At 44.0% G+C, this 18,214-nt stretch overlaps 1 protein-coding gene across 1 annotated transcript in view; it reads left to right on the forward strand.

Annotated features, from left to right (window-relative positions):
• The window catches only part of TMEM132D (transmembrane protein 132D), a 274,910-nt gene extending 258,948 nt beyond the window's left edge, over positions 1–15,962 (forward strand). The window contains exons 6-9 of the mRNA XM_067306882.1: positions 6,322–6,527; positions 7,727–8,000; positions 9,740–9,931; positions 13,074–15,962. Of these exons, the coding sequence (XP_067162983.1) occupies positions 6,322–6,527; positions 7,727–8,000; positions 9,740–9,931; positions 13,074–14,255 (1,854 nt within the window). The 3' untranslated portion in view covers positions 14,256–15,962. The remainder of the gene's footprint in view (positions 1–6,321; positions 6,528–7,726; positions 8,001–9,739; positions 9,932–13,073) is intronic.
• Positions 15,963–18,214: the final 2,252 nt, after the last annotated feature.

Below are 18,214 nucleotides of genomic sequence, written 5' to 3' on the forward strand. Positions count from 1 at the left end.
TTACCCCAACACTGCGGGTTAAGCACGGGTGATTAGAGGTGACTCCACCTCCCCTGAGTCATTTATAAGTGACTTATAGAGCTAATAATGGCCTCATCCTTTTGTACCTTGGTACACAGCTTGTGTTCTGGAGTCTTTTATAGCTCAAATGAGCAGTTTTTGCTTATTTATTTCCCTCCTCATTCATTTTTAATGGTTATAAGAGACTCCCCCATTCTTCTTCTGACAGCAGTGATTTAGGCAGGATTCATTAACATAACTTACGTTACTAAATATCACCATTTATGCTGGTAGACCAAGGCAAGTGTGCACAGTGCTAAATCAGCAGAGATCCCATAAGCCTGCCAGGGCGACAGGGCTGCGCTTTAAGTGTGCATTACAAACAGAGCATGCTTGCACAGAGAGAGATCACTTACGGAAGCACGGATTGGGGATAGATTCCCAGATTCCCAGAATGTTCCGAAAATACAGATTCTTATATGGAAATATCAGAGACTTGCTCTACTAATTGGCCACCCTTGAAATGTCTAAACCAGAAGCTTTGTAACTGCTCTAGGTACATCTTATTTTCAAAGACTTAATAGCTGTGACTTTGTATGAGCTCCAACAGAATTACTGTAGCAGAAAAGCAGTTTCCTGTAAGGTTTTCACCATTATTCCCTGGGAATTTAATAGTGACAGTGAGGGGGGGAACAGTGTTTTCCAGATATTTCTGAGGACTAACAGTGAAATGTCAGTACCTCGTCTGGGAATTGCGATACTCATTCCCCATTCCTTCCTTCCCATTAGATCTTTGGCATCTATTCAGCCCAAACCTAGCACAGGGTATGTGGGACCAAAGGAAGAGTTAGCCACACAATTTCTCATAGCTCCTGCAAAAGGATAGTGTAAAATGCTGTTAGGAAAGGGATGGGACCACTGCTTGCTGGAGCACTGGGTGCAGGAGGCCAGGGCAACAGGAATCACGTGTGACCTAGGAGGGCCCTTCCTTGCTTCTTTCCGTGTTTTTCCCAGGCTGGCTGAAGTCCTGCTACTCTAAGGCTACAAAGGGCTTAGTGTTTTCTTCCTCAGGTAGTCTAGCAAACTGTGAAGTAAAAAAGAGAAACTAATAAATTCTGATTTCTCTTGCTTGTCATCAAACCTGAAGAGTATACAGACTATGGGGGGATTCTGAGGGGAGTTTTGGTAGGTGGATTTTGGGATGCCTAATGTGTAGAGCTGCTCTTGGGGCTGAGGAATGAATATCTACAGTGAGGATTTTGTGGTAGGGAGCAGCACTGACTTGACTCTGTTCCCATTTCGGACTACATGAGCGGGGTTTTGAATTAAGTGCAATGCTGAGCACATTTGAAATATTCCGCTCCGCGCATTTTGCAGTGTTGACGATTGAACTCAACATCCAACTTGCCAGCAGCCACGTGTTTAGGATGTGCACGGTGCACTTACAAATCTCATTGCTAATTCTGTACCATGCTGGCAATAAGGGACCTCTAACCTCCGCCGCCCTGGCTCACTGCGATTAGATATCTGCGTGCGACTCGGATGAAGCTTTCTTAGTTGTTCACCGATGTAAGAAAAAGAGGTGGAGCTGCAGGAGCCAAATGAAACCCAGAGTACTTCCATATCCTACCAAGTTCATGCCTAAAAAAGCCATTCAAACCCCAGTTCCCTCAAGAGATAAAAGTTCCCTGTATTGAGAGAGTTTCTGGAGCATCTTGAACTAAGTATAGCCTCCCTTAATTAATGGAAGGCAGCTCAGCGTCGTTGTGTGAAAAGCTCCGGTGACACAAAGCCCGGAAAGGCTTTAGCAAGGGAGCACAGCACCAGAAGGATTTAATGGCATTATAATGTCCTTGTGTTACAGTGCCACAACATAGAGAGACGTATTCCAGGAGTACATTAGCAGTAAAAGAAAATGTACTCTTTCTCTCTCAAGCCCTTTTCACCTTTACTGAAAAACAGGGTTGCCATGAGAGATCAAAACTCAAAGGCAAGAGAAAAGGAAAAGGAGATATGGGTGGAAGTCCCAAGATTTTGGAAAAAAATATATTGTTTTTCCCTGCAAATCCCCCACCATGCTCCAGTTCCTTTGCAGTTCCTCTTACTTTTTATAATGTGTTTAGCGGTTTTTGGAAATCTGTCTGTTTTGGGACAAAGCTCTGGTAACCTCGTAATCGCCCTTAGTGGCCGTTTGGGGAGCAGTCAGAGCGCAGGCCCTCCCTCGTTCACACGCGCAACGCGCGCACGTCTGCAGGGCTGCGTGCGTTTGGTCCGTTCGCGCGTTTCCTAAACTTGGAGCGGGGCCGTTTCCACCGTGTGTGGCGAGCCGTGTAAAACGCGCACCGCAGCAGGGCAAAGGCGCCTGGGAGCGAAAGGCTGCTTGTAGGAATTAAGGCTGAAGGAAAGGGGCTGCTGGGCAGCCTGAGGAGCTGAAATCCTTTGCAGATTGCAGAGGAGCCCAGCAGGCTCAGGAGGGCCAGCGGCAGCCTGCGGGGCGGCCGCCTGCTCTGCTCCCTTGGCTGCCTCTTTGCTTACCGTGTGCGTGTTCGTCCTGTGGAGGCTCGGCTGAGGCTCGTCAAACTCATTGCACAAAATACGCACAAGTGACTCATTTCCAAGAAACAGCTTAGAAAACTCAGTCTCAAAAGAGGCAGAGAAGCTTGGTGTTTTTTCTTTTACAGTTTTTGCTCTTTCTCTGGTGCCGCAAGATGAATGGTTCGGATGTGTCTGCAGTAACAGCGGCCTGGCTAATCGGCCTTTCTATTGACGACCTGTTTCTGAATGTCCCAGCCTGATTTATGAAAATGTACTGTATTTTGCACCGTGTTTTGGTGTTGCTCTGTTAGGACTGCATGCAAACTGCAGCAGAACAGTGATGCTTATTCATTCAATCAGTGAAGGGCTGGCTGGGAACTGAATGATCTCATAGTTATTGCTGTCCTGGCTTGCAGAAAGGGAAACAGGAGGGAACGGCTATCCCAAGCCTACTCATTTTTTCCCTGACCGTCAGTTTGTTTTGTAAATCATAATCTTAAAAGCACAAGGTCATGGTATTTCTTTAATCATTCATGTAGGAGGTTTTTAAGGCTGGAATTTTTTTTAACTCTCTCTCTATAATAACCCCTGATAAACTTGGAACTGAAGTCTGTTTGCCTGCCAACTTTTGTTTTTCTTGCTATTGCTTGAGCATTAATGAATTTAAAATCCGAGAACCTGATTCTCTTCCCTTACTAATGTCATTCAAAAGCCCTGCTGCAGGGTGCAGGGTGGGGAGAGGCCGGGGTCTGCGGGGAACAGGACCCTGGGGCTCGGTGCTGTGCGAGCAGAGGCTGCGGTGGCTTGCAGAGATCCCCCAGCTGTGATTTCTGTGCTGCAAGGCACAGAAGCTTATCTTGTACCTTAAATCACTAGCAAAGGGTTTCAATCCTAGGTTAACCACTCATGGGGACACATAATTGCCTAATGTGTTAATTAGCTAAGGCACATGAGTGCTAGGTGGTGCTAGCAAGAAGCAGAGGCAGTAAGGAAGCGGTGCTGGAAGCTGTTACCCTGGCCCCATGGTAAAGAAGAAGAAAATCCTTGTCTGCAGGCCATTCACCTGTAAGCGGTGTCCAGCCTGCAGAGCACAAGGGCACGTGAAGGCCCTCAGGCCATTCAGGTCCTGGGCAGAGTATTTTCCTTGGGGCCACCTTGTCTCACACTTTGCCCTGCTGCCTCGCAGGTGAAACCCAGCACTTTGAGACACTGCCCGGTTTTCCTCCTCACCAGCATCCCAGGGAAAAGAGAAAGGTAGAAAACAGCAGGCAGAGCTTATTAGCACGTAGGAAAGCTGTCTGGTTTCAGAACAGCACTTGAAATACAAAAAGGCAACAGGGGCAAGCGCAGTGCCAGCAAGGAATAGAAGATTTCACTCACAGAAGCTAGGTAAGACGAGGCTAGAGAAGGAGCAGCTGTACCAGGCACTGTCTGATGGGCTTCTGACTTCCCGCCTGTCGGACTGGTTGTTAGATGTTGTGGGTGGGAAGCATGAAGTAGTTTTTGCCCTGAAAGTATTGCACTCACTTTACTGTTCCTTTTGCATGGATGCAGGGGCAAGGTCTGCTCCCTCCCTGCTTTTTCCGAGTTGATGGCATCCCTGCATGCACGGAAACCAGACGTGCTGCTCCCAGAAGGGGATGTATCCGTGCCACCAGCCTTCCCTCTAGCCACTTACACAGGCACACATGCAGTTTCTCCCAGGCTTTTGCACAGTCTCATCATCTTCAGCTCAGGCCAGTTTGGATCAGCATTACGATTAAGCAGGTATTACATTAGTGATAAGGGCTCCAGCCAGAGCCAGGACTCCTCTGCATTCAGGTACCTGCTGGGAGTCCCTTTCCTAGAGTTACTTTCTCCCACGCTTTGAGCCTTCTCGACAGCATCTGAGTTTTTCTTACTGTACAGCACAATGAAGCTGGATCCTGACAGGAGCTGTTAACAGCTACTGTAAAACATGCTAACATGAGACTATCCCTAAAAACATAATTCTGCCTGTAAATAAACTCATTATTTTCCTGCTGAAACCATTAGCAACTCTAAGAATTTGACCTTAAAACAACACCCGCTGCTTGCAAGAGAGGCAGTGCAAGAGTAATGATAACCTTTCAGTTTGTGGTACATTACCTGGGCTCAGACAAGCAAGGATGGAAATGGATTTGCTATGGAACTATCTGCAAGGGGTTTTGTTGTTGTTTAAAGATAATAATATTAGGAATGCAAATTATCCCACAAAAGCTGGTAATGTTTAAATACGATTTAAATTCATTTAGCATTTAAACAGAAAAGTAGAAAATGGCATTAAATTCAGATGAGTATGAGACTGTGCATTCTGGAGTCAGAAATATTAAATATATCCACAGAATAGAATAGAAGGTCTGACTGGTAATGGATTGCAAAAAGAGTTCAGGGTTTTAATAGATCATTCCTTCAGCTCATCAGCACCATAAAGTGGTAGTTAATAAATTATTTGACGTGTACATTTACTCATATATTTTAACTAGCTGTAATGAACAGGTCCTGTCAGCTCACCTAGATGCTTGCAATAGCTGCTAAATCGCTTGAGTGAGATTTAGTAACTCTCACAAATATTGATGTCCAGAGCTGCAGGTAATAAATAAAGTGACATCGGACCAGCTTGAGGAGACCATTGTGTAAGACTTTTGTCGGGCCTGCGGCAGAGATGATGTGTTTGGCCCCAATGAGCACCACTGGGCATCAGTGAGTTCTTCCCTTGTGATTAGTTTTGGCGTGACCACCACTTCCCTGACACCCTTATAGGACTCTTGCAGAACCTATTCATCTGATGAATCAATGGCATTGAAAGTATTGAGATGCCAATCATTTTTAAATACGGGAAAGTAGCAGTGGAACCGCACTCTGTGCTCATCAAGCCAGTCCTGACTGCTCCTCCATTTGCTGAGAAAGAAGGTTCCCAGTTTTGCTCACCTGGCTGCAGCAAAGGTCTTCCCCTCCCAGCTCTTTGTGTTCAGTGGAGTCCGCAGCAGGTTTGAGGAATTGCTTTGTTGAGGACTGGGACAAACCTCCTTCTTCCAGGAGAAAACGATATGGAAAGCTCAGAAACTGTCCAAACGCTTGCACAGAGGCACCTTCAGCCTTCCCACAAAGTCCTGACCAAGTGATCATGAGTTTGGCTTCATATTTTCTTTGAAAGGGGCTCTCCTACGAACCCTCTGTCCCCATTTGGGGGTGCACTTCATTGCAAGCCAGAAGGGCAGGGCTCTGCCTACCAAACCACGTGCCTCCCAGCAGCCTGTCACCTGTCTGCAACAGCAGTTCATGTTGACTGGAGAAATTTGCTCCCCTACAGAATTACATACGCAGGCAGTTACTTAACTCTTCCTTCCCATGTATATGCCATATTCCTTGGGCTGCACATGAAGTAGAGGAGGAAGATAGTACAGTCCGGCTGAGCTCTGGGGAGAGGAATCCTGTCCCTGTGCCGCTGCACTGGGACTGGGCAATCAGAACCAACCATCCTAGAGCAGCAGTGGGAATTAAAGACAGAAGGGAGCTGTTCTTTTATCTTTGATTTTTGGAAACATTTACAGCAGGAAAAGCCTGCTTTTTAAAATGATGCCAAATTATACAGGCTATCAAGGGCACGTCAGGCACTTTTCTTGTTATTCCTAGTTGTCCTTTGAACCTAGAGCTAGTTTAAACCTAAATCCTCTCTCTTCCTTCCTCTCACTTTACCAGCATGTGGTGTACTTCATTATTTTGTGAAGAGACTCATTAATTTTTTTTTCTTTCTCTTTTTTTCAGGTTTCTGACCGATGTGACTATGTCTTTGTCAATGGGAAGGAAATGAAAGGCAAAGTGAATGTCATAGTTAATTTTACTTACCAGCATCTGAGTGCCCCTTTAGAAATGACAGTCTGGGTTCCTCGTCTCCCGCTGCAGATAGAGGTCTCTGACACAGAACTAAATCAGATCAAGGGGTGGAGAGTCCCCATCATCTCTAATAAGAGGTAGGTTTCATTAGAGAATGCTCATTCTGGGTTGTGCACTTGCCAAAGACCTGTCAGGACCAGTGGATCCGAACACACTCATTTGGCCTTAATGCAATTCCAGTGTAAATTTGAAGGTCACCAGACATTTATTCATTAGGCTGCTGCACTGGACTTATGAAGGAAATGGAAACCACAGATTGCATGATCCTGCATTGGAAATCAATTTCCTTTTATAGTGCTAGTGACTTAGATGAAAAGGGCCCATTGGTCAAGTTAGGCAGGGTCAACCTTGGGGGCGGCAGGAAGACACCAACAAGGACCAGCTCCGGCAAGGCTGGCTGGACTCTGACCTGGTTCACAGATCCTGTCAGTTAATTTACTCATTGTTAAAGGTCACAATTGGTACATATTTATTCCCTATTTTTAGTACTGTGGAGTGCAGTGACCCTGGTCAGAGTGTCCCAGAATGAGGGCATTGCTACATTAGGGCTTTAAAGATACTGTCTGCACCTGCAGGTGCATGGCACGCGAAGGACAGGGCATAGGATGGATGTAGTCGGATCTAGACCATTTGTATTTGTTGACAACATTATTAAAAACCAGAAGAACAAGTGAATAAAGTAGGCTCTTTCTATTCCAGCCTACCTGTGAACACATCATTTATTACCAGGTCTTGGTTAGTATCACAGCAAAATATGGGGATTTCAAGGAGTGCCCCTGAATGCCATACAGAAAGGGATGTGTATGCAGATGCAGACACAGGAGATTTCCATGGCAACACTGGCATGTGTATGCAAGTGGCTCATGTGGATTTGGTAGGCTGCGAATATCCAGAATGAAAAAAGCATGAAGGTCCTGAAAGTGAGGAGTTAACATGGAAAAATCATCAGAGATTTGGAGAGGACAATGAGGTAGAGAAGCCTGCAAGCCAGTTGATGATGTTAGCTGTTAAGCTGTTTTGGGAAGCCAGGCAGCCTGAAGACCTCAGTTATAAATAAGGGAAACAAGATAAAAGTGGGGGAACCTGATAGGTTTCAAAAATAGGTTTCAAAGCAGCAGCTTCAGTGTTGGGACACAACCTTGCAGAGCAACGGAAAGGGAAACTAGCCCCTTGGTCCACCAACCAGGCTGCAGACTTCTGTCAGCAAGAGCTGTCCTGTTGCAAGCTCTCCCAGCCTCAGTTTCTCATAATTTTTTGACTCTTGTTGTCCTACCAGACCAGCCAGAGACAGTGATGATGAAGAAGAGGATGAACGGAAGGGAAGAGGCTGCGCCCTTCAGTACCAGCATGCGATGGTGCGAGTCCTCACTCAGTTTGTAGCTGAAGCCTCAGACCCTGGCGGCCAGCTGAGCTATTTGCTGGGTTCTGACTGGCAGATTGACATCACCGACCTGGTGAGTGACTTCATGCAGGTGGAGGAGCCACGAATCGCTAAGCTGCAGGACGGACAGGTTTTGATTGGGCAGGAGCTTGGAATGACGACAATTCAGGTAGGGAAAAGGAATGACTTGCTCCCTTTCCTCCCTTAACCCTCCACCTCGGGAACTGAGGTGTTGATCAAGTACAGCAGCCTCTTCCATTAGCAGTGGAAATGAGAGCCATGAATTTTGGAATGGAGCAGAGCTTCAGCAAGGACTGGAGCACGCAGGAGTGATGGGTTTCTCTTCCTGTCTTGTGCTCTGAAGTATGTAGATTGAAGTTTTAATAAATTTAGCCCAACCTGTAATTAGAGAGGCTCTTTCTGATTGTATTTGTCTGAGGCCATTTCTGAAACTGGAGCCAGTATAGGGGCTAGCACAAGGAATGCAGTTAATGAAATAGCTTAGTCTTGTCAAAGCCTGTGTTGACAGAGCAGAGTGCTATGGTCAATATTAACTAGTGCTTGCTGAGGAACTGAGTTGGGAATATGAGTCCCATAGGATCAAAACCCTGCTAGTCTTGCAAGTTCAAGGGTTGTGTTACAAAATATAAACATTAGGGTAAAGTTCAGAGTATGCACAAAAGAATAATAATCATTGGCACCTGAAGAATGGTGTTAAAAGACTGAGTGATTAGTGAGAGCTAGGTAGTATTCTCTAGAGGTGCAGGTATTGGCTTCATCAGTTTCAGCTAGCATGGCCAAGCGTTTGCCACAAGAAATGCTGCTGTGTATGTGGCTGTGCCTCAGTATCCCCATCTAAAGCAACTTGCCTAAACCTGTGCATTGTGGCTATGGCAGCTTTTCAAATACATTTCTTACTGACATGTGGACAAATACTGGCCTAGAAAATGGGGTCCCAGAAAAAAGAGATTAACCCAGTGATACTGCAAAGGAGAAAACATGTTAACAAGCACCGGAACAGGAAAAAAAATCAAGCTCTCCAAGCTTGTTCATGATCCCAAACTGTCAAACCAAAAAAGAACCACCACACTTGTTAATAACACACATTGCCAGGTCTGGAGAAATGGGATTCCAAGATTATGACTTTCCACAAAATCTGTAAAAGATTTTATAAATGATCTTCCAAAGCTCTGAGACTTGTAATGCTCCCGCTAATGCACATAAAAATCTGAGTGAATGTGAAAAGAAAATTCCAAGGGAAAGAAGCCAAGAGCAAGGTACATTTTAAAGAATACCTCTTGTAAACTGCTTCAAAAATGTTCCATGCCCCATATGCATCATTAAATTCAACTTGCTTGTAAATGCATGTCTTTGGAGGTCATGTATCAGTGCACTGACCTCCATATATTTTTTTAATCAAAGCAAGCTTTCTTTGTCAGTTTTGTGTACAGTATAATGAGTGTTTTCTCTAGCAAACTGTTAGCCTTTCTTTCTGCAGGATAGGAATGAATGCCATTATTTCTATGGATTGTATATAAATCTATAGCTTACATGATATGCATATACTACCTAAAAACATGATCGTGAGAAAAAATAGCATTTCACAGTAAAATTGCATTTACAAATAGTTCATACATCTGAGATAGATGTAGTTAGCTTCTCACAGATGTGAATAGCATAGCTGATTAGAATTACATTGGTAAAAGATGCTATAAGCACCCTGTTGGTGCTGAAGACTTACAAAATGTGATGGGCCATTTATTAATCATATTTTAATAGTGTCTAAAGATCTGCTAGAAGTAATTCTGCCCATTAGTAACTGATACCACTCACATGCATTACAGTAGCTCCATGTAACCATTTTGGATATGCAAAAGGATTGTTGCTGACTTTGATTTTTCTTTTCAGATATTGTCCCCCCTTTCAGATGCTATCTTGGCTGAGAAGACAGTGACAGTTCTGGATGAGAAGGTGACAATAACTGACCTGGGAGTGCAGCTGGTAACTGGATTGTCGCTTTCTCTGCAGCTCAGTCCAGGAAGCAATAAGGCCATCTTTGCTACAGCAGTAGCGCAAGATCTGCTCCAGTCTCCAAAACAGGTAGTGTTGCCCACATGTGTACTGTATTCTGGTGCTCTGATTCACTACACAGCCTTACAAACTGATGAGATCAGGCAGACTTTTATTAATAGTGTGCTAATAAAGCATTTTCTTTATAGGCACTTGTGTCTGAAGGCCATCAGGTGCCCTAATAAAAAAACAAAGATCTCACAAAAATGGCAACATGTGTATACAACCTGAGTCCATGAGTCAACAAATTAACATGCCTCATCTCTCCTGGCTGCATCCCGTAAATAAGATGAAGTTCTACACATGACTCAATGACATGTCATAAATAAGCAACAGGACACACACACACACACACACAAACACACTTCTGTCCCATCCATCACCTACCAGATCAGAGGAGATATTGCTGTCTGGGTTGCTGAGTTCAGCCTCCCACCACAGGCATCCAAATCAAACCTTTATGTCCATCTTTACATGAGACGGTTGTTTTGCATAGTGCCAAACTCTTATTCATTTAGTTACTTTCTGTAAGCATTTTAGAAACTGGGAAACATCCCATTCTTTCTGATTCATAACCAGAATATGAATCAGAATCATTGACTCATTTCATGATTCATGATTTCGTAAACCAAGAATTTTATCTGTTACTCTTAGCTTCTTTTCACAGCGATCACTACCATATCATGTTCCCTTTCTCTTCTCTCAGATCTTTGTAGGTTCCCCTGTCATGATAAATCTTATCTTGTGCCTGAGGAGAACTGCAGTCTTCTCTCCACTGTTCATTAGCTTTGTTCCTGCCTTTGCCCTGGGGTAACTCCATGAGCAATATGAGACTTCCCCTATTCTTTCTTCTGGTGCTAGGAACAGTTAAGCCAAACCTTGCACTGCTCAGGTTCTCACAGTTTTGAAATTCTTATGCTGGGGCATCTGTACACTCGCACTGTCCCTGTCTGCAATTACCAAGGGCTTTTGGACTTTGCAGTGTTTCCATCAGTTCCTTGTGCTTTCATCTACATTTGAAATTAAAACTTTTTTTCCAGCCCAAATCCATCAGTCAGGAACTTACATCAAGGATGCACTGGGTGCTTAATGCTTATACATATTCTGAGCTTTAAAGGTAAATGATCAGGGCATGTACATTTGATATCTGGCCAACTTTTGAGATTCTTTCATTCATCATAGGGTCTTATCCTTGGGATGAGAGATGAGAAATAACACAGAACTGCTGTCTTTATAGGGTGATAAAAATCAGGCTCCCATAGACTTCCAAGAGTTAAGAAATCAATGCCACACAGCTAGAAGTAAGGCCATTGAGCTAATACATTGCTGACATGGGGAGTTAAACAAACTACCTTGAAATCAGCCCAAAAGCTCAGCTTGATGGCATTTAGTCCCAGCATGCTGACCAGCTATGACATTTCAGACTCCAGAAACGGAGACTGTATGAATCCCTCTCTGGATGCCAGGGTACAACTGGAACCCCATCAAATCTAAATTAAACCAGCAAGAAAGATGTGCATCCTCCACCCTTCAAGGACTGACTCGGCTTTGATAGGCATCTAATTCCTTCCATTGCTTAGCACACAATTTTTAGAGCACAATCCCTATAAACAGAGCAATGCAAAATTATTAAATGATTGTGCAGGTTTAAGCAGCACAGTGGGAGGATGAGGGTTGATGACATAAATTCTATGCGGCCTTCAAGAAACATCCAAGGATTAATAAACACAAAGCCAAGATTTATGACAGTGTCAGCAAAGTCTTAGGTCTCAGTCCTGAAATAGAGACACAGGCAAATCTCCCACCGAAGCCCTGGAAGCTTTATGGCTGTAAGGATTTCAGGCCAGCAGATTATGCAGGATACAATCCCAAAAGGCAGGAGGCCTGTCCTTTGTGATCTGAACAGGTGAACCACTATGTGGTAAAAATGAGTTAAAAGATAATGATAAATATTCTTTTCATGTATGTTGAGTTAAAATGTAAACCCAGACTGTTTGAAACCTTGTTTATTTAAGGAAACAAGACTTGTGTAATCACACTTGCTGCAAGTGTGGTTGTGTGTTTTGTCTGTCCGTCAGGCTGTCCTGTAGAGCAGAGCAATCCCAACTCTGACCAGACAAGAGTTCACTTCATTTTAGACACCGGAGAATCCACTCATCTCACCAGGGGTCAGTCTTCTGTGGATTCGCCAGTGTCTAATAAAGTGCAAATGTCCTAGCGAGTCATAGAGAGTCAGACTGTCAGAAGCATGAATTTGATTCCAGTGGAGCTATCTGCATTTTGCCTGCAACCAGTTTATGTGTGAATACCAAGATCTTTTCAGGTAGCATGTAAAGTTTTGATAGCCATTTGAGAGTCCTTAGAGGGCCTGATTTTCAGAAACTGGTAAGCATATGTTCTCTGAAATCTAAGAATTCTTTAAAATGTCTCAAGTTAGAAACCAAAAGGCAAGGTTTCCAGAAATGCTGCACCCTTACACATATGCACATATAGAATTAGTGCTCTGGTCTGACCCCTTTACAGTCAGTAAACTTCCATGGACTCTGAAGTGTACAAGGTTGTGTTGCTGTGATGCAAAATCAAGCTTCATTGCTGTCTTGCTTTTAATTGCTAGCAGCCTTGAAAATTACCCTGGTCATTTTCTAAAAAAGCAACCGATCTGCTTCCTCTGTTTGTACAAAACAGTTATTTCATTTGAGAGACAAAAATCCAGGACTGAAGGCGTGGAGAGTCATGTATGGGCCTATTTGCTGGATTAGGTATTTTTTAACATGCATTGTGTATAACAAGAGGAGACTTTGTATTTTAAGCAGTTTAGAAATAATGTAATATATTTTTTCATTTAAATATACAACAGTAAATGATCTCAGTAGCTGGTAATGCCTTTTGACATGCAATTTATTATGGTGCTGAAGTAGATTTTGCAGAGCCCATGGGACACAGCTCCTTTTAGCACCTTTGGGAAAACAAATCTTGTTTTCAATGAGTGTTTTAAACTAGCATTTCTTTTAGCATCTTAGCAAGAAATTCATTTTCTTGCTCTGCCTTTTTATTTCTTTTCTTTGTATAAATGGCATATGGGTCTTGTGGGGAGGAGGGAATAGACCAGGACAGAACATATTTCCTTCAGTGTTTATTCTGAGTGTGTGTATATTTGTTTTATATATAACAGGAAGCAGCCATCAGCTGCTGGATCCAGTTCAGTGATGGCTCTGTCATGCCCCTAGATATTTATGACTCCAAAGACTTCTCCTTGTCAGCTACATCTCTGGATGAGAAGGTGGTCTCTGTTCACCATGACCCTAAATTCAAGTGGCCTGTGATTGCTGCAGAGACAGAAGGCCAGGGGACACTGGTGAAGGTGGAGATGGTGATCAGTGAATCGTGCCAGAAATCCAAAAGGAAGAGCATCCTGGCTGTTGGGAACGGTAGCGTTAAAGTCAAGTTTGGGCAGAGTGATGCCAACCCTAACATCAGCGACAGCAAACACAGAGGTGCTGGTGTCCACCTAGAAAATCATACCAGTGACCGGCGTCAGAAAACCACATTACAGGAAAGAGCTGGGCCAGATGGCCACTATTATAGCTCCTCAATGGGCCAAGAGGAAGGCAAATGGAGCACCACTCAAAAGTCTGTTTTAAGTAAAAAGGAAGACAGAGAAAGCCTCCTGGATGACGACAGTCATCTGCAGAATATCCCAATAGATTTCACAAGCTTCCCTGCACAGGTAGATCTGCCAAGAAACAATGGAGATTTGGAAGAAAATGACCTAGTCCAAACTCCCAGGGGACTCAGCGATCTGGAGATAGGAATGTATGCTCTGCTAGGAGTCTTTTGCCTGGCAATTCTGGTCTTCCTTATCAATTGTGTCACTTTTGCTTTGAAGTACAGACACAAACAAGTTCCCTTTGAAGAGCAAGAGGGTATGAGCCACTCTCATGACTGGGTTGGGCTGAGCAACAGGACAGAACTGCTGGAGAATCACATAAACTTCTCATCCCAACAAGATGAATGTATCACAGCTGTTGACAGAGGAGTGGAGTTTGAAGAGAGCAAATATCTCCTCAACACAAATGCCCCGCAAAATATTAATGGACAAGCTTTTAGGTCTACTGAGACCACATTCACTGAAGGGAAAGAACAGAAAAGTGAACCAACTACTTCTCCTACCTCTAAGAGGAAACGGGTTAAATTCACCACTTTTACCACCATCTCCTCTGATGATGGGTGTCCAACTGTCAACTCAATCTTGATGAGCAGTGAGGATGATATTAAATGGGTCTGCCAGGATATGGACCTGGGGGAATGCAAAGAACTAAAGAACTATATGGAGAGATTACATGAAAATGCGTAATGAAACACAAAAGACCTTTTTTGTTTGGTTCGTTTGTTTGTTTGTTTTTCACTCACCTTCTGCCTTTAATTTTGGGTAGTGGGGCAAAATGTTGCATTGATGAGAAGAATCAGCTGGTGGATAATAACTCAGTGGAGCCCCAAGAAGCCACCCAAAAGCAGCTGGGAGAGCAGAGATCCTGGGCAGCTCTTACAATTCAAATCTTCTCTGTGCTCAGAGATGGAAGTGAGAGATGTGTGAGGTTTTTTGATGCATGGTAACATGAAAAAAAAACTTAGCAAAATAATAAGATCTCATTCTCTGAGCTTTCCCAGGAAATCAATAAATATAACAAACTCCAGTGCAGTTTGGATATTACAAAGTTCACACAGCTCTACTGTTCAATATTGCAAGCTTTGGTTAAAAGCAAAAAATTGGTCTCAGAATAAATAGATCAACGAAGAAAGCATGTTGTTCAAGCCACATGCAGAGAATATCTATCCAAGAACATTAATTTAAAGCTGACAAAACCAACAATGTGAGCAGAGCAGCTGCCATAGCTGCAAAGTCATGAGTTTTCCAAAGAATCTTGAGGGGAAGAAGGAGTAACTGGGCTGTTTACAAACCAGCATGTTTGCCTCCCAAGCACTGAGAATGGATACACATATACAGTTAAAACTGAACCTCTCTTTTTAAGTAGATGCCAAGATAATAAACTTTGCCAGCCAATTTTCAGTATTTCTTAATTTGTAAAATAGAAGAAGATATAATCTATACTCAGAATACCACTTGTGTAAAGGAAGGTCCGTTCTGGAACGTTTGAGAGAACCAAGCTATTTTTAAAAGCCCACTTTCTTTGATTGTCCTGTTTCAAATTTGTATTCCCAGCATTTCCTGGAGCACTCCCCATTTGGTAGCCTGAGGGCACCTCCTAGCCCCAGTCAGCTTTGGAAGCGTGGTGGCTTCTTCCTTCCCTTCCCTTCCCTTCCCTACCTGGCACACTCGCTTCTCCGCACTGCGGTCTCGCCAAGCACAGTCACTGTTGGTACCACACTGGTACTTGCTTTACATGCTGTCATTTACCAAAGTTGGCCCCTCTCTCTTGGGTAAGTGTAACTTGTGCAGAACTCGAACACCAACAGCAACTGCCTCTTTGTTCTTCCCTCTCCTGGGAGACGTTAGGTTGTTTGGTTCCTTTTGCTTATGCTTCTTTAGACCCCTGCTCGGCATGTTGAGAGGGCACTCGAAGGTCGCGGAGGAGTGCTGTACGCCCAAAGCTGTTGAAACCTGAATAGCTAAACTGTGTAGCTAATGGGTTTTTTCTCCCACAGGTGATGGTTAGCTTTTGTTTTCCTCTGCTAAGGATGTACATATGGTAGGATTTCAGTGATTACCTTTTGAATTTGATGTGCCCTCCAGCCCTAAAACCATGACATCCTTTGTGTGGTCCGAAAGCAGTCTCCAGTGACCATTGGCAAAGTGTCAAGGCACTAACTAAGATCTGGCTTATATTTTAAATTCTCCTTTATTTTCCAGAGTAAGTCCCTGCCCTCCTTTTGTTATTAAGTCTCTTTCTGTCTTTGAATCTAGGTTGCTGAGTTTAATACACACCCACTCTCCCACAAACACTTACATTGACTCCATCTATATTTAGAATGTATTGTAGATTGTAAGAATGTAATATATGTATTTATAAACATGCCAACTGTGAATAAAATTTGCATTTTAGTGGCTTCATCTTTTTTCCTACTCTGAACGCCTCCCTCCTTTCACTGTCAGAACGTTTACCCTAAAAGAGACTGGCAGCAATATGGAAACTCGTCCTTTGATGAAATGGTGAATTAAGGCTCTTGGCACAACCCAGTTACAAAGTTTTACATTGTGCGATGTTGGCGGGAGAAGATATAACATCAACAACATGTTATGAAGTATATTTGCACCAAGTCACCCTTCCAAGATTTGAAACTATTTGCAAATAAATCCACATGCATATTTCTAGTCTGAAAGGCTGATATGTGAGTTTCTGATTTTGGTGTGTGATTGGAAAGATCCACATTTGTATCAGTGCCCCTCTGCAGACAATTCTAAAAGAGTAAGTTGGTGTAAATAGGGCTAAGGCAAACGTGCCTTCGGAGATCAGTACTTGTGCATGTGTTGGATACCTAGGACTTGTGAGTTTAACTCCACAGAACCCAAGATTAAAAAAAAAAAGTCTTGCTTTCTTTCAGTACATCTCATCAGAGCCTGGATTACTTGGCTGCTGCTCAGGGAGGGGGTCACTGGAGATGTTTCAGACCCTGCAAACAAAGAAATACCTTGAGTTTTTTTAAGTGCTCAACCCATGCTCCTCAGATGTTCAGTAGACACTCCCACACTTCGGAGCAGTGTCCTAGGTACTGGAGACCAGGGTAAAACAAGTTAACTCCCAACTGGTCATTGAGAATGATTTTCTCTACTACAGGACCACATTACTGTAATTAGTATCACTCCTGGAAAGCCTCGAGCAGACAGAGGTGTCACACCTGCAAATTACCAGAAAATCCCTGGGGTTGAGCTATCTCCCCTGGAGTTGCTTGCTGCAGAACAGACCGTTGACAGCCTCTAATTATCAAGGGCTTGGGTCCAGGTTTCCTGGCTGCAGGGAGGGGGGTGTTTGGTTTGTGCTGCTGTGGGGCAAGCAGGCTGCAGTCAGCTCTCTGGGAATGACACTGCCTGTCAATCCGTATAGCAGGGGGATGAGGAGCAGCCCATTGGTATCAGCCTGGTTCAAATGTAGTCACATATAGAGTGAGTTACTCTTCCACTGCATGCAGAGTAGAAAGCATTCATGTGGCCAATGCCTTGAACCAGTTACTGTCAAAATGAAATCCTTGTTCTGTGGAACAGAAATGACACTCAGGAGACAAGGGTATGTGTCCAGGCTGGGCATCTGGCTTTTGTAACACCGAACAGGGCTTCTTTTTATGATCAATGGAGTTTATCAGTAGGGATTTATTTACATAGGCTGCATCAGTGCTGAAAACACTTAAAAATCCCCTGCCCATCGTCTCTGTGAGTATTACCGCAAAGGCAGGGCTAGGATAGACTTGCACAATCCGTTTTTATCTCTGTAGCATCTAATGCTGCGCAGAACAGACCTGATAAAGGAGACAGTGTGCCTGATGCATCTCTGGTAGCCTTGTGGTGTTGCTAGCATGGGGGCCAGGGGTTGCTGTTAATTCCTTGTAGTCAAGGCTGATGTGACGCTAATACTATCTTTGTTCACAAGACCTAACATACAGTCCTGCCTCCAATACTTGAACCGTTTGGGTGCTTTGGAAAACACCAGTGCATCACGTCCACAGGGACTTTCCCTTAGTGATGTGGAGGTAAGTGGCCAAATCTCAGCTAGCGGTTTGTGCAAGGCAGGTGCGTGCGTGTGTGCAAGGTTGCCTTGCAAGAGCCTCACACCACAGCCAATCTTTCTCCTTTGGAAAGAGCAGGTACAAGCCACTGCCAGGAGCAGGATGTCAGACTTGCCGTACCAATGAGCCACTGCGGTGAGTCCAGATTCCTGTGATAGCTGCCTCTGGGGATCATGGAAAACTGACAGCAAGTTCATCTGGTAGCGCAAACCACAGAAACGTTCTCCTAGGAAAAAACAGCCGTCAGCTACAATGGTAAGAATACTGACATTCAGATTTATGCCTTTTTGCTTGCTCAGAGATCCCTGCTGTCTCTAACAGCTGTAGCTTGCTATTATCCATAGGGCAATACTATAAATAACACCTAGTATTTAGAGCGCTCTTTGTCCATAGATCTCAAAGTGCTCTGAGCAAGGTGGATTCCTTATTGACGTGGAGAAGACCAAGGTTAAGTGATTTGCCCCAGGTAGCGTCGGAAATATGTGGTGGAAGCAGGCAGAGACCCCACCTGCCGCGCTGCCTATCACAGTCACTTGGCAGGAGCGTGGGCTCTGCTCAGGGAGACGCCAGGGTGGG

Source organism: Apteryx mantelli, chromosome 17 (genome assembly GCF_036417845.1).
Source record: "Apteryx mantelli isolate bAptMan1 chromosome 17, bAptMan1.hap1, whole genome shotgun sequence".
NCBI lineage: Eukaryota > Metazoa > Chordata > Aves > Apterygiformes > Apterygidae > Apteryx > Apteryx mantelli.